Consider the following 14,602-nt stretch of genomic DNA (forward strand, 5'->3'; position numbering starts at 1 on the left):
AGCCCTCTCATAGTGCGTCTGCAGTCTTGATAGGAGGGTTTTCTGGACAAGTTTCCCCTCCCAGCCCCATTTAACCTCTTTCTATGATCCCAGCAGTGTTTTTTGACATTTCCTCCTCTAAAAAATGTTGTGCTTCTTAATTATGCTGCTGTTATTTGAGCGCACGAGCAGATGGCACCTGTTGAACCCTCTCCTCTTAGTAATGCGGGTGTGAGCCTCCAGCTCGGCAAGGCCCTTGAACCAGTGTTCCAGCTGAAATACACACTTTTTCTTCAAAACCAGCCCTCAACTTTGTGAAGATGTGCTGAAGGTGAGAGTGCCAGCCTTTCTTTTATGGCATTAAATATCCTCCAAAAGGAGAAGTGGGGGAGCAGCTCTGACTCAGAGAGGAGATCCCACCAACATGCAAGGAATGAGAAAACTCAGTCCTCTGGCTTTGTGCTCTGTTTCCCCCAGATATTGGTGAAGGTAGAGGTAATGAGGTCAGAAACTCATAACTACTACTTTACTGGATTTATACTCAATGTGAGTTGCTTGCTATCATGCTCTGACCTAGAGACCATGATTTCTCTCTTGTTTCTGCTTTCCTCCATGGAGAGGTATTTCCCCCAGCCCTCATGCCCCACCAGCAGCAGCCTGTACCCCATACAGCTCTGCAGTGGGGTAGATCAAAAGTGGCTAGACTGTGACACCATCCCCTGCCCCTCTGGGGCAACAATACCAATCCCTGTGATGATATTCCCATAATGCCAGCGGTAGGCCCAGCCAACTCCCTTCAGTGATGCAACCCTAAGTACCCTGGGGGAGGTCACCTCATGTTGGGCTGACCAGCCCCATCTGTCCCCCCAGCAACCTCGTGCTCCGCAGGAGGCTCGAACAGAAAACATCACTTTTATTGTTCACGATCAGCTTTACAAAAGAAATGTCCCAACACGGGTGCATGTCAGGTGCCCTTTTCACAAACGTGCATTAGAGAAAGCGCACAAGCGAGCGAGGGAGAGGGGCAGCTCCTCAGGGTGCACAAAGGTCACAGTGTTCCCACTTGGCACAAGGGCTGCTCCCCATCCCCGCTGTGTCATCCCCAGTGGGCTGAGCCACCCCAGCACTGGCAGAGACCCTGGCGGGGGTGGGGATGGGGGGGTGGCAGGGGTGTCCCTTCTGCCAGCTTTGCCTCTCCCAGGGGTGGAAGCAGCTGCCACCCAAAGAGGGACTTAGGGTAGGGGGGAACACTGGAAGCTGAACACTGCATTGAGCAACCATAAGAGCCCCAAAATAACCCTCCCACCCCACCCCCAGACACACACACATCTGCACGTACACACACTCACATATCAAGATATTGGTGACCACACAATGTGGAAAAAGCGTATTCTCAGGCACTCCACAGGTAAAACACCAGCCTGCTCTTTCACCCTCCCAGTTTCAAGGCCAGTGGCAGCCATGTTCCTGGCAAGGAGCAGCTAAAGAAGGGGACCTAGGTGTAACCAAGGGCAGTAGCCCAATCCAGTACCAAAAGACTGGGGGATGGATGGCAGGGCTCCTCTGACCGCCACCATCCTGTGTTTCTTTTTTCTTGCTTTTGCTCCCTTCGATGGCAGTGCTGCACTCTTTCCCACTCGGCCAGCACTGGGGTAGATGCTTTGCCTCTAGCCCCCCATTCCCTAGGTGACTGACCAGCTTGGAGGTGGTGGGGAGTGCTCTCTTCCCTCTGCCTCAAAAACCTGGCTCCCCTTGAGCAGCCCTGCCCAAACAGGCAGCAGAGGCAGGGAAAGGGATGCAGGCAGATAAGTACTGTGCTACTGACTCTGCCATTCTCCCTCAGCTTCCCTGGGGCCACATTTAAAAAAGCAGGAGAAGAATGGGGCTGGAGGTGAGATCATGGAATGCAGGCTCATAAAAACAGACAGTGAGGTTGCTAGAAATAAATAAGGAAAAGGGATGTGTTCAGGTGATGCCTGCACCCTGGCATCCCACTGAGGCTGGACTGCATTCAAAGTAGATGGAGTTCTCCTTCCCACTCCCTGTTGGGTCTTACAAGGTGAGGACCCTCACCATACCAAGGACACCTGCAGGTACGAGTTCCACCCAAAACAGAAGTGGGGCAAGGGGAGCCAGCCTGCCAGGAATGAGGACAAGCCACAGCACCAACACAGGGACAACAGGGAGGCTTCCAGGGGCCCCTCTCCCTCCTGGGACACCAGCATGGGGGGCTCAGGCATTGCCCCAGCAAGGCTTACTGGTCTGGGAGGGGAGAAAGGGGCTCCCTACTTCAGGGCTGAAACCAGGGTCCTTGGCGCTGGGGAGAGGGCTGGGGGCGACTCATGCCTTCTTCCCGTCCTCACAGGCGGCAAAGCCCGCCTTGCTGGCACCTCCAAAGACCTCCACTGCCTGGTCATCCCACTGGATTACATTCCCTTGGAGGTGGGAGGTGCAGTTAGCCAAGCCCAGGATCTCTGCTGGAGCCAGCATGTGGTCCCACACGGCAAACTGCGCCAGTTCTCCCACGAAGGCCTGTGTGGCATCAAAGCGGCCCCCCAGGGTGTCCTGGGAAAGAGCAGGAGAGGTGATTGGACAGGGGTGAAGAGAAGAGGAGGAACATGCATCCAGTGGGAAATGGCAAAGGGGAGAGGGAGAAGTTTGGGAAGAAGCAGAGCAAGGTGCTTGATGGCAAGGAGGGAAGGAGATAGTGCATGGAAGAGGTTCAAGAAGACAAGGCAGGGAGGACAAAGGGATCAGGAAGAGAAGACAGTGAGGGCACATGGCAAGCCTGGAGGCTGGATGAACAGGCATGAGAGCCAACTGCCTTGCTGAGTGCTCCTGCCCATGCTGCCCCATCCCCTTGCCCCATCCATTTGGGGGCTTTTTCCCACAGCCAGTTCCCACTACAGCGATGCTAACTGGCAGCTCTTGGTGTTGAACTGGTACCTACCTGCTCCTGACCCAGGATGATGATGCCCTGGGGCCTGATGGAATGCCAGGAGGCCAGGTTCTCGCCGGCACCCCGCTGTTCACCATCCTGGTATGCTGACCACTTCCCATCCCGGGTGGTCCATGCCACGCAGACATGGTGCCAGGCCTTGTCCTTCAGACTCAGCGGCAGCTGGGCAACCTTTGAGAGAAGAGCAAAATCCCGGTGCTCGGTAGGACCACTGGGGGACACCAGGATATGCCCAGCCACTCTCAGAGCAATCAGTGCACCCCCGTAGTGGTGGTGGCATCCCAAAATCTATGGACATCCAAATGTGCTACTTCTCCCTCTCAAAACTCACCCCAATGAGCCATCGTCCCAATCCTCCTGCCTCCCACTATAAACTGAGGGCCCCTTTCTCCCAGCTCCCCATACCAGTGCCACCAGGAATATAATTTCCTAGGGGGATTGAACCAGAGAAGATGAGGGGAGGGTTTTCTCTCCTGCCCCTCCTGCAACTGGGCTGACCTTGTCATTGATGAGCAGTTCCAGGGGGTTAGAGCCCCATTCCAACAGCACAATCTCATTGGCTTGGCTCGGGACAGAGTAGGAGAATGGGGTGCCAATGCCTGCCAGGGCCTTGGACTTCAGCCACATGCAAATGGTGAAGGCATACAGCTCTGGCAGACTCTTCTTCATGCGGGCATACATGTAGTTGTTCTGCACCGGGATGGTCACCTTGAAGGCATTAGGAGAATTGTAGCCCAGTGGTCCTACATATCAAGGATGGGGAGGAGAAAGGAAGGTCAGCACCTGTAACTGGGATAAGGGTGACCTGTCCTGGGGCTCTCCTGGTGATGCACCTTGGGGTAGGAACCCTCCGCCCCACCTCCATCCCCACTGGGCAGGACCCACCGTGCTCCAGCTCTGTCACCCGGTTCTGGAGGGAGTCCAGCTCCTTCTCGATGTTGTGCTGCTGCTGGCTGCGGTCAGTGCTGGCGGCCTGGCGCTCCTTCTGCAGGGTCAGGATCTTGGAAAGGAGCTGCTCCTCCAGCTGCTCCATCTTGGTGTGGAGGGCATCACGGGCAAGTGCCGGGGCAGTGGGTGCTGAGCCATTGGTGCGGGCTGGCAGCTCCTGCTGCATTTGGTGGCAGCCACAATGGTGGGAATAGGAGGCACAAAAGACAAAATTCAGCACAGTGTCACAATAAGAGGTTAAATAAGGACATGTCCATCCTGCAGCACTACAGGTAGTGCTGGGATGACAGTCCCATATCCGCACTGGGGTCTTCTCCAAGAACCTCCAGCTGACTTTGTACCTCCCCTCTCAGAGCCCCCATTGAGCTCATTACTGCAAAACAAACCTTGGCTGCTCTTTATGACTTTCTGCTGCTTCAGAGACAGCAAGGATGGGATGTTTGCTCTGCTCCTGCAGGCAGCCTCCCACGATAAGGAAATGATGCAGGCAGGACCTTGGAGCTCCTGGCCACTACTGTTGCTCGTGAAGCTGCTTATCTATAGCCAAGCACACTAACATCACTTAATGGGGCTGTAATCCTCTTAGCTGAGCTCAGCTGGTGTGCAGGGGTGTGTGCACGTGTGCCAGGTAGCTCTCCACAAGCCAACCACTCCCAGGCCACCAGGATGCCAGGGACAAGTGGGACTGGTGCCAGGCTGTCATCTGGCTCTGGTCCTCAAGGCACAAGCCATCATCTGGGGACATCAAGGCTGTCTTGTCCCATCAGGGTTAACACTCAGACCAAAATTCTTTCCATGGCAAATCCAACACAGCAGCTGGTGAAAATGCTCCCAGCTGCTACTGCACTCTGCAAAGACCTTACCCCAGCTGGAAGAAAACCAGTCTGGAAGGGAGAATGTGACCCTTTACCATGCTCCTGGAATTTCTCTGTAAATAGGAGCCCTCTTCTTTCCCCCTGTCCTTAGTGCATTAGTATCTCTGCCTTGGGCTCTGAAAGATGACAGCCACCTTCTCTGTGTTGCCAGACCTTCCCAGGGGTGCTGGAGCAGCTATGGAGACCCTTGCCTTGGCTCCTCTGGCACCAAGGGATCTGCATGGCTGCTTCAGCCCTGGACATTCACATGGCTTGTACTGGCAGGACATGGGGAATACCATCCATGTCGATCTGAACAGCCTCCCTCCTGCCTCAGCTAGCCTGGGGAAGGTCAGCACACTCACCTGTGGTTCTGGCTTCCTTTCTTTTTCTTCTTTCTTACATCCAGCTTCTCCAGGCTGGACAGGACCTGATAATCAGGCACACAAAACTGAAGGGGAGGGATGCCTGCCCATGTCACCCCTAATCTTTGTTACCCATCATGAACAACAGAGGGGAGGGGAAGGCTGGAAGAAAGTCAGGTTTGGCTCGGCAGGATGCAGCCTTGGCGGATGGGAACAGCAGGGAGAGGAAAAGTGAGAAGGTTGTGTTGGTGTGAGCACAAATGTACTCTGGGCAACAACATGCTCAAGCTACAAATAAAATGGAAGTGATGCCTCAAGGTCTGCAAGAGCTGCTGGCAGGGTCTGACAGGGCAAACCCACAGGTTCTATGAGGAAAACCAACCTGGAAAAGAAAAACCCAGCAAGAAAAGAGAGGTTGTGCTGAGGACATATGTCAGCCTGGACTAAATGCCAGCTCTCACTGCCAGCTTGCTCTGAGCAGCACTAAGGATGCTCTTCCAGTGAGAGCAAAACCTCTCTGGTAAGGGGCAAGTGCCCAGCACCTTTTTTTTTTTTTTTTTTTTTTTTTAGGGGTCTTGAGGATCCACTGGATGAAAGGCAGGGAAGAGATGGCAGAAGGGAAGGGAAATGGAAAGGTTAATCCTCATCCTCCTGGCAGAGGTAATTCCCACCTGAAGCTGTCTGCATTTGTACCCAAGCTGAGCTGGCTGCCTTGGCAGGAGGCAGCACAGGTGGGATAGGTTTGCCTTTGCCTCTGTGGCCACATCCCCTGGGCTCCAAGCGCTTTTCTCATTCTTTCAGGCTGCCTGCCTACAGCAGAGGCTGGCACGCTCCTGTCTGCCGCACGCTTTGATTGCTCGAGCTGCAGGTTTGGAGCCTACGTCCCTGTTTTCATGCATGGCTCCATCTGTTAATGATGAAAAAAGAAAAAGCTGGGAGATCTTGTCACTCTCACTAGCCCCCGATACCCTGCCGTACATTATTCAGTAGCGGCTGAGTAGTTTTTTTACCTTCATTTTCCTCCTGCTTTTCTCTCTGCTGCTATTTTCTTCCCTCTGTAACTTATCTCCCTCTGCCTTTTTCATTTCTCTGGCTTTGGAGCATCTCTTCCTGGTGCTTCTCTCCATGCACACACACTGTGCCTTTCCCCTTTTGTTCATTTTCTTCCCCCTCCTGAGTTTTTCCCCATACAGCCCTCTCTCCACCTCTTGCTGGTCCTTCCAAGTTGGCAGCCAGGGCACCTACAGCCAGAGCCACATGGCTGACTGAACCATTGCTGACCCCATGTTCTTTCTGGAAAGGGATTGTAGCTAGTACTCTCATCTGGCAGGGTTTCAGGGCCATTCCAGCAAACACCATCTGTATCCCCACAGCCAGATGATGGCTGGACAGGAGACTGGACTCCCCATTCTCATTGTGCAGCTGAGTTGTGCTGGATGATCCCACTGATGCCAGACTGGGTTGCATCCCTGAGCCATGATCCTCATCTCCAAGCCGCTGCTCGAGCATCTTTCTCACAAGGCAAATTATTTGCAAAATTATTAATGGTTGATGTGCAGCTGTTATTTACTGGTGACCTTTGGGGAGGGGAAGGGGGGGAAACGCCTTCTCCCTGGCTGTTCAGCAGGCACCCAGCTTCCCATCTGTCGCTGCACAGGCAGCAGGGGAGTGGGCAGTGGGTGTGGGGGAGGCTCGTTCCACACTTTTTGGCCACCAGAACTGGCAAAAGATTGAAAGATGCCAGGTAATATTAATCACATTAAATGTCAGTGGCTTGCAGGGGGTGGGGAGGGGGAGGTGGTGGCAGGAGGCTGCAGCAGCCATGCCAGCATGTGCTCACTGGGGCCACAGCCCTCAGTCAGCAAATTCACTTTGATTTACATAAGGAGATCAGAGCCTTATTTATTAATGCACTGGCAAATCTGGGCGCTGCTGCTCCCCCTCAGCCCCCAGCACATCAGTGCCCACCTTGGCTGCTGGGACAGGGCAGGCAGGAGCACAGGACAATACCTGTGGGATGGAGCCCTAGCACATCCCAGGGATCATGATGCTTGACTGGGTGCACGCACACAGCAGACCCATTCTGTTCCTTGAAACCATGAAACCTTACAGCCTGCACAAAACTCCTCAGTGGCTGCTACCCTGGGATGCTCACTGCTGCAGGACAGCACACCTGCTGTACCAGGGTTTTTTGGACTCAGGCAGGACCTTGGGGATCATTAAACTCCAAAAGGGTCTGCATGGAGTAGAAAAAACCAGGAATGCATCAGCCTTTCCCTCTTCCTCACAAGAGAAGGGCTCACCATTGATCCTGTCCCCCTAAAACCTTACTGAGGGGGCTGGGACTGTCACAGTTTGGGTGTTTTATGTCCCCACACAGCTGGAGATGAAGACACGAGGGAAGCAGCTAGGTCACTACCATTCCCATTCCCTTACCCGAGGGCTTCCTGCCATCAGCCAGGCCACCAGCCACAATGGCACAGCCATGAACCAGCTGAGGAGCGAACAGGCTGTTGCAATTCCACCAGGTCCCCTATGGAGCCCATCAGGCTTGTCCCCTTGCCTGCTCTGCTCTTCTGCAAGGGATGATGGGGAGAAGGGGGGCATCTGCATCTCTGCACAGCCCAGGCAGCCAAGGTGATTCTCTCCCTGATACCTTTCCATTTGTGGCAGCAACTAAAAGCATGGAAAAGGAGCACCTGGGTCCCTCGGCTCTGTGTTCCAAGATGCACCAGAGTGTACAGACATAAGCACGTGCCGAGAGAAAGGGGGAACCCTCAAAACCAAGATGAAAAACCTAACTAGGCTGCTGTGCATGAGGAAGAGACGATCAGTGCCTCGGGTGGCATTAGGAAGAGGTGAGGGAAGATGTGTGAATGCTGTGCTGATGTGTGAATGCTAGCCCAGCCCCACACAAATGGCAAGGGACAAAGAGCAAGACCATGGGGGCCCTCCCTGCATCCTCTCCTGGGAAATCCTTCTGCCATGCTGACAAAATTAAGAAACAAATGCCTTAATAGGTTTTTCAGTGCATAAATAAATCTTGTTATGTCTTACAGACAGGGAGGGCTGAGAGTGCCCAGATTAGATCAGCAATCTTCCACCAGCCCCCTCCCGCAGTCCCAGCACTGAAGTATCCAGCAGTAATCCCTGCTGGCAAACCTGACTGGAGACTCTCTGGGATGCAGTCTTCCCAGAGCAGCTCATGACACTGTGTGTCATCTCTCTTCTGAGACTAAGCCACCACAGACTTGGCAGCATTTCCTCTCCTTCCCAATGGATTTTGCAGGGTCTTCAGCACATGGGGGCCACCCTGGGACTGTCCTCAAAGGTCACCTTTTCGGATGAGTGCCTCCCATGTCACGGGGTAACCCAGGAAGGCTCCCAGGGCTGACAGCTGGAGCCATGCGGGACAGAGGAGTGCAGATACCCTACCATGAAGTTTTAGGTGTCTGCTCCTGGGGTGGGAGGCAATTCAGAGAGGGAGGCCACAGGCAAGTGTCACTGGAGGGCTGAGGTGTGACCATGAGCCTCAGCTGGCTGGGCTGCAGCCATCACAGGGGTGTGGTGCACACAGGTGACAATTTTTACCAGGTGGAAGCCAGGACAGACAAAGTCCAGCCCACCTGTAACACGCTGCCCTATTTCCTCATCTGGCAGGCTCACTGAACCTCAGTGAGCTGTGTCTCCCCTGCAGAATATACTTGAGACTCTCAGGCTCCTGGCAATACAAAACTGAATATTTTTGGTCATGTGCCACTTGGCTTCCTCATCAGTGTGTGCATGAGCCTTGTCCCAGCACTGCTTTAGGCTCCCTAGGTGCATGTTATGGCCTGCTCCAACCCTTGTGAGCTTCACCCTCCTCCTCCACCCCAGACCTCCTACCATCACCAGAAACCCCAGGAGAGGGGCCAGGGCAGCTCATGAGTGATGCTGCCCCACAGAGAAGAGGGAGAGCACGGCTCTATGGCCTGATGCTCCCCAAGATCCAAACTGATCTGCTGGGCACCATTCCACCCTGCACTGTCTGGTATATGTGTGCAGAGACTTATTTCCCCACTACATTTTTGGGTGAGCATACTTGCTGTGTTATTCACTGGTGGAAAATATTTCTTTAGGGCTGCATGGGTTTTTGAGGGGGTCTGTCCTTCCATTTGGCTGCATTTGGCTCCGGGCAACGTGTGAGATAGGCTGTACATCCCAGTATCCCTGCATGTGCCTGGCATGCCTCTGTGTTTCTTCTTGTGCCTGTGTGTGCATTACCCTGGCAGCTCACAGGTGCTTCCTCTGTGGTCTTCCAGCTCTTTTCCTTCTTGTGTTCATGTGTTTGTTTGCCATTCTGTCTTTTTATTCCTGTTCATATATCCATTGATTACAATAAACCTCTCTCCCAGTCTCATTTCTCAGCCTGTGACCTTAGTCAGGCTCTGAATTTCCCATCTATTGCCTGCTGCTGCTGCACCCACGTCTGTAGTGAGGGGGGGCAGAAGGGAAAAGCTGAGGAGAGGGACCCCATAAGGTGCTGCATGACCCCCCTCCTAGCTCCATGCTCCAGGGAAGAGTGGAGAGGTCAACAGGGAACTGAACAGGAGGATGAGAAGGTTAAGGACTCCCAGGAAGTTCCTTGCAGGTGGCTCTGACACCTGACAGACCTCAGGGAACAAGCCCTACCTGGAGCAATTCCCACAGGGAACACAGACAACTCTCCTTTTGCAGCTCTCATGTGCCAAAACCATTGCCACAGCCATATCCTGCAAAGACTGCCAAGTTCCATGGGACTGCTGAGCCTAAATAAATCAACACCCACATGCACTCCATGATGTGCCCCATGACAGGCATCATGGTAGAGCCTTTGGTGCCACTGGATTGTGGCTGGGCCAGGGCTGAGCCTGCCAGGCACATGCTGCACCACTGCTACAGAATGGCGACCAGGGGTTCCCATCCCAAGTGCCAACAGCCCAATGCCACAGGAATGGGCACAGTGAATGAGATCAGCTGTGCCCTTCTCTCTCTAGCTCCTACGGACCATGTGGGGAAAGGGTGCCAGACTCATAGTGGATGGCACTGCATTTTACTTTGTGAGATGTCCTATTCATAACCATGATGGCATCAGATGGGGTTTACCTTTTTGCTAAAGGACAGGATCTGGCCCTGAGCTGCCAATCTGCTCTGGAGGAGTCCTTAGCAGGTGCTATGGGGCAAGCAAGGTACCCTACTTGGGGAGAAAGTGCAGCAGCCCTGGTGCTTTGGGACTACCCTGCATGGAAAGAAGAGAGCAGGGCTCAAGGTGAGTCCCTTGCCCCTGGGCAGAGATCTCAGGAAAGAGGGAGGCAAGGACAACTTTTCTGACGCCTCATGAGGGAGATGAGCTAGTTCAGGATGCATGTGGCTGCAGGCCGGGGGAATGGCACGTGTGGGAGCATCTTTCCCTGGGAGCATCTCTCCCAGACCCCCAGGAGCATCTTTCCCTGGGAGCATCCCTCCCAGACACCCAGGAGCATCCCTCGCACCTCTATCCGGTCGATTCGGTCCTGGAGAGTGCGGACAGCCTCCTCCAGCTCCCGCACGGCGGGCGGCTCGTCCGGAGGGTGGCCCATGGTGCCGGGGCGCGGGGCGGCGCGGAGCCCGGCGGCGGCGGGGGGACTCTGCAGGCCGCCCTCGCAGCGGCTGAGCTTGCCGGTGAGCTCCCGGATGGTCTCCTGGTCCATGCGGATCCGCTCCTTCTGCTCCAGCGCCGTGCGGCGCAGCTGGGCCGCCGCGCTCCGCAGCGCCAGCAGCTCCTCGGGGCCGGCGGCGCTGCCGGCGGTGGTGCCGGTGCCGGTGGCCGGGCACTCGGTGCTCAGCGGGGTGCAGACGAAGCGGCTGAAGAGTGGCGGCCCCCCCGGCAGGCGCGGCCCGGCGCTAGCCAGAGCCTCGGCGGGGCCGTGCAGCGCTCCCAGCCCCTTGTCGGCAGCGGGCAGGAGGGCGGCGGCGGCCGAGTCATTGTCGGCGGCGGCGGCGGGCGCGGCGGTGCCGGCCGGGTGGACGCTGGCGATGATGCAGATGATGGCCCCGAGGAAAGCCAGCATGCCCGCCGCCAGCAGCACCGCCAGAAACTTCAGGGTGGCAGCGGCGTGGGGGGCCCGAGCCCGCGGACGGCGAAAAAACAAAAGCGGGCGGGGATGGAGAGGGGAATGGACGGTCGGAGGGACGGACGGGCAGCCCGGAGGGAGCCGGCAGGGAAGAACAGTACCGGCAGCGGCACTGGCGCGGGGGCCCCGCCGCGCCGCGCCGCGCTTATATGTGCCGGGCGGCGCCGCCCGCACCGCACCGCCCCCGCCGCCGCCCCCGCCCCGGCCGTGCCCCTCTTAGTGACCCCCCCTTCCCGCTGAGCACCCTCCCCATGCTGCAAAGGCGACGGCACGAGCGGTGGGAAACGAGCGGGCAAAGGGACGGGAAGGGCAGGGAGGGCACGCGGGGGGCACCTGGGGACGGGGCCAGCCCTGCCTCGGGCTCGCTAAAGTCAGCCCGACGGGAGCCTCCAGCGAGGGCATGCTGCTCCAGCACATTCTAAGGCATGATTTTTCCCCTGCGAGATGGCTAGGCTGGAAGTAAAGGGCCCCTTGATACCCCGAGGGTGAGAGCCTCGTAATCAGTCATTCCCTATGATGGTTTTTCGGGCCTTTTCCTCCTTGCCTTTCTCCCAGAAATTAAACTAGCAAACTTCCTAGCTGTCTTGCTCTCCCACGTCAGACAGAACTGTTGCAGAGAGCTGCCATGGGATACCTCACCCTCTGCCCCGCACGCCCATGTTATCCATTTGGGAAATAAAGACACACGTTTAATCTTCCCCCACTTTCATTCTAGTCTGAACTGCTCATAAACAAGCTACTTCAGACAACCACTTCCTCTTTGCTCCAACAGAATCTGTGCCATGCCTTCTTCTGTTCCCCAGGCACACTGGGGCCTTGGCGACACAGCCCTGCTGAGAAAAGAGGAACAGAAGAGGGAAAACGGACAAAATCAATTTCAAGCTCTACTCAGTAATAGCAGGAAATCCTTCCTTAGGCAGCCGGGAAGAAGGAGCATGTGTGTTTAAAACAGCTCCAGTGCTGGGTATGAAACAACGGTAAAGATTACCTCTTCTTTCCCCCCAGGCATATTTGAGTGGATAGCAAGGGAGCCAGAGCTATGAAGGACTCCTCAAATTTGGCTGTAGACAGGGTCCAGTCACCCTTTCTCCCCACAGAGTGCATTGTACCCCAGCCCCTCAAAACCCTCACCCTGGAGCCTGCAAGAGACCTGCCCGACTTTGTGGAGTTGTTAAGACTGTGGGGAGGAGGAAAGGAAGACAGATGGGGCAGTTCAAGGAAGAGGTAGAGATGGAAGGGAGTGCTGAGGAGGAAAAGTGGCGCTGGGCATGGAGTAGTCTGGGCAGGTGGATGTGAAGAAAGCCCAAGCAACAGGCATCTGGCCCGGGTGTCAAGGCCAGTGAGCACTCTGGGAGGGTGAGTACTTGGTGTGCTGGGTCAAGTGGGCACTGGCATGGGATTCAAAGGAAACAGAAGCCAGCATCCCATGACACAATTGGAGGCCACCTACCTCCAACCTGTCCCTTGCTAACAGTGGCAGAGGATTGCACCCTGCTGCATCACCCCCCGCCTGCTGCATGCCCACCCTGGCAGCAGGGCGGGAGCAGATTTGAAAGGAACCCATGTGAGTGCTGTACCAGGCCACCCTACCTCACAGTGTGCAGATCAGGGTGGGAGAGGTATCCTTTATCTGCAACACTGCAGAAAAAATGCCATACGCTTCTACAAAGCTTCTTGCCAGGGGAAGTGATGCTGTGCTGGGGACTTTGCACTGTCCAGATACTATTACCAAAGGTTGCAGGATCATGGTAGCAAGGTTTATACCTCTGGCTGATGCCGCTCTGGCAGTGAGGGGAAGGGTGAGCCCCTCTGCAGCAGCCCAGCCCCACTCACCCATGCTGGGATGGGGAAGAGTTGGGTATTGCAGCAGGGCAGGACTCACCTCTCCCGTGGTCCTGACTTGTCCCTCAGCAGGGACCACACCTTCTTCCCAGAGACACATAGGTGACAAAAATAGATTTTCACAGAGAGTGATGACTCAGACTGGTGAGTGGCCAGAGCAGCCTCCCCATCCCATGAATAACAATTCAAGGAACCCGAACCGATGCATGACAGGGTGAGGGAAGGCAGTGTGGGAATGTGGGGCTTTTTTGGTTCCTGTTTTGAGCAGGATTGGTGACCAAAGCTGGATTTAAAAAGAGCTCATGGATTCAGCCCAGAGGGACTGGGAGTGAGCAATTAAGGTGTTTTCTTCTATCTAATTAACACCCAGTGTCTGGGGCTAGCTGCTGTCCCCAAGGGGTGGCTGCAGGCAGGGCAAGACTCGACAAAGGGTCACCCTGCTGTGCCCCCTGAGTGAGAGGGATGTTTGGGATGGACTGCTAGCTTGAAGAGAAGGCCACCCGCTGCTCCAAGGTGCCCTGCACCCAACCAGCCCCACAGGAAGCAGGTAGCTCCATCCAGGCCAGCATGAAACCCTGGCCCAATCATGGTGCTGAGGCCAGCAGGTTGGTGGGGTGAGGGGAGAAACCTTTTCTCAGGTAAGCTGATGCCTCTGAGGTGGGGGGATTCCCTCCTCCCGTGTTATCACCTAGTTCAGTAACATCCCCAGGACCACCATAAGGAGATGAAAGGGCTCCTCGGCCACTGCCACTCCATGGACTCAGCTCCACCATCTCCTTTGGCCAGGAGCCTTCAGATCCTGGGCATCTGCAGGTTCTGCATAGCATGGAAATCCTGGCTTTCATTTCCAGGTCTCTCAGCCCTGCAGATGTGACTTGCAACACCCTGCCCTGGTTACTGGGTCTGCCTGCACCAGTATGCTGGTGCAGGACCTCATTGGATGTGTTCAGTCAGGCTGGGATCTGTCTCTCCAGCCTTCCTCCTGCTTCAGAAAGCATCGGTGAGTTTGGCTTCATTTGGTGTTCTCAAATCCAGCCAGAAGCCCACAGGCTTCTGAGCAAAACCCAGTTGCAAGGGAGGAGGGAATGCCAGCTTTGCAAATGTTTAGGCATGCAGAAGAGGCAAGGTGAGCCTGATGACATGACACAAATGACACCTGGGATGTGCTTGGCTTTGGTGGGCAGCATTCCCTGCTGCCAGCCATGTCACTACTGAAGCAGGCCCTGCTGTGGCTTTCCAAAACTCAGACATGGCAGAAGTATCTCAAGGCAGCGACTCTCTCCAAGGAATGCCCAGCTCAGCCCAATCTCTCCCGTCCAGATGAGACCTCATCACACCCTCCTGAAGGGCAGCCCTGAGGGTGTTTTGGTTGGAGCTGTGCCCAGACACTGCCCTTTCCTAGTACCGTGAAGTGCTGCCTTCCTGCCCTTCTCTCCTGCCTGCCTGAAGGGCATCTCTGTCCAAAACCCACTCACTTGCCCCACCACATCTCTCACCCCCAGCACTTACCCCCTAGAAGTTTAG

General features: G+C 55.5%; 1 protein-coding gene across 1 annotated transcript; it reads right to left on the reverse strand.

Moving 5' to 3' along the window:
* Positions 1 to 872: 872 nt before the first annotated feature.
* Positions 873 to 11,334, reverse strand: NPTXR (neuronal pentraxin receptor). The gene is made up of 5 exons (XM_066184142.1): positions 10,616 to 11,334; positions 3,824 to 4,046; positions 3,437 to 3,681; positions 2,930 to 3,109; positions 873 to 2,544 (listed from the first exon to the last, which is right to left on the reverse strand). The coding sequence occupies exons 1-5, from the start codon at positions 11,171 to 11,173 to the stop codon at positions 2,320 to 2,322; spliced, it is 1,431 nt and encodes a 476-aa protein (XP_066040239.1). The 5' UTR covers positions 11,174 to 11,334; the 3' UTR covers positions 873 to 2,319.
* Positions 11,335 to 14,602: the final 3,268 nt, after the last annotated feature.

This window comes from Chamaea fasciata, unplaced genomic scaffold (assembly GCF_029207755.1).
Source record: "Chamaea fasciata isolate MVZ Bird 193981 ecotype frontalis unplaced genomic scaffold, bChaFas1.0.hap1 SCAF_5, whole genome shotgun sequence".
Taxonomy (NCBI): Eukaryota; Metazoa; Chordata; class Aves; order Passeriformes; family Sylviidae; genus Chamaea; species Chamaea fasciata.

Bases quoted from the DNA above. Each gene is read 5' to 3' on its own strand.
- NPTXR (XM_066184142.1), bottom strand. From the start codon at position 11,173: ATGCTGGCTTTCCTCGGGGCCATCATCTGCATCATCGCCAGCGTCCAC. The intron at 3,682-3,823 runs GTGGGTCCTGCC...CTTGATATGTAG, and splicing joins GGTGACAGAGCTGGAGCACG to GACCACTGGGCTACAATTCT. The intron at 2,545-2,929 runs GTAGGTACCAGT...GCTCTTTCCCAG, and splicing joins TCATCCTGGGTCAGGAGCAG to GACACCCTGGGGGGCCGCTT.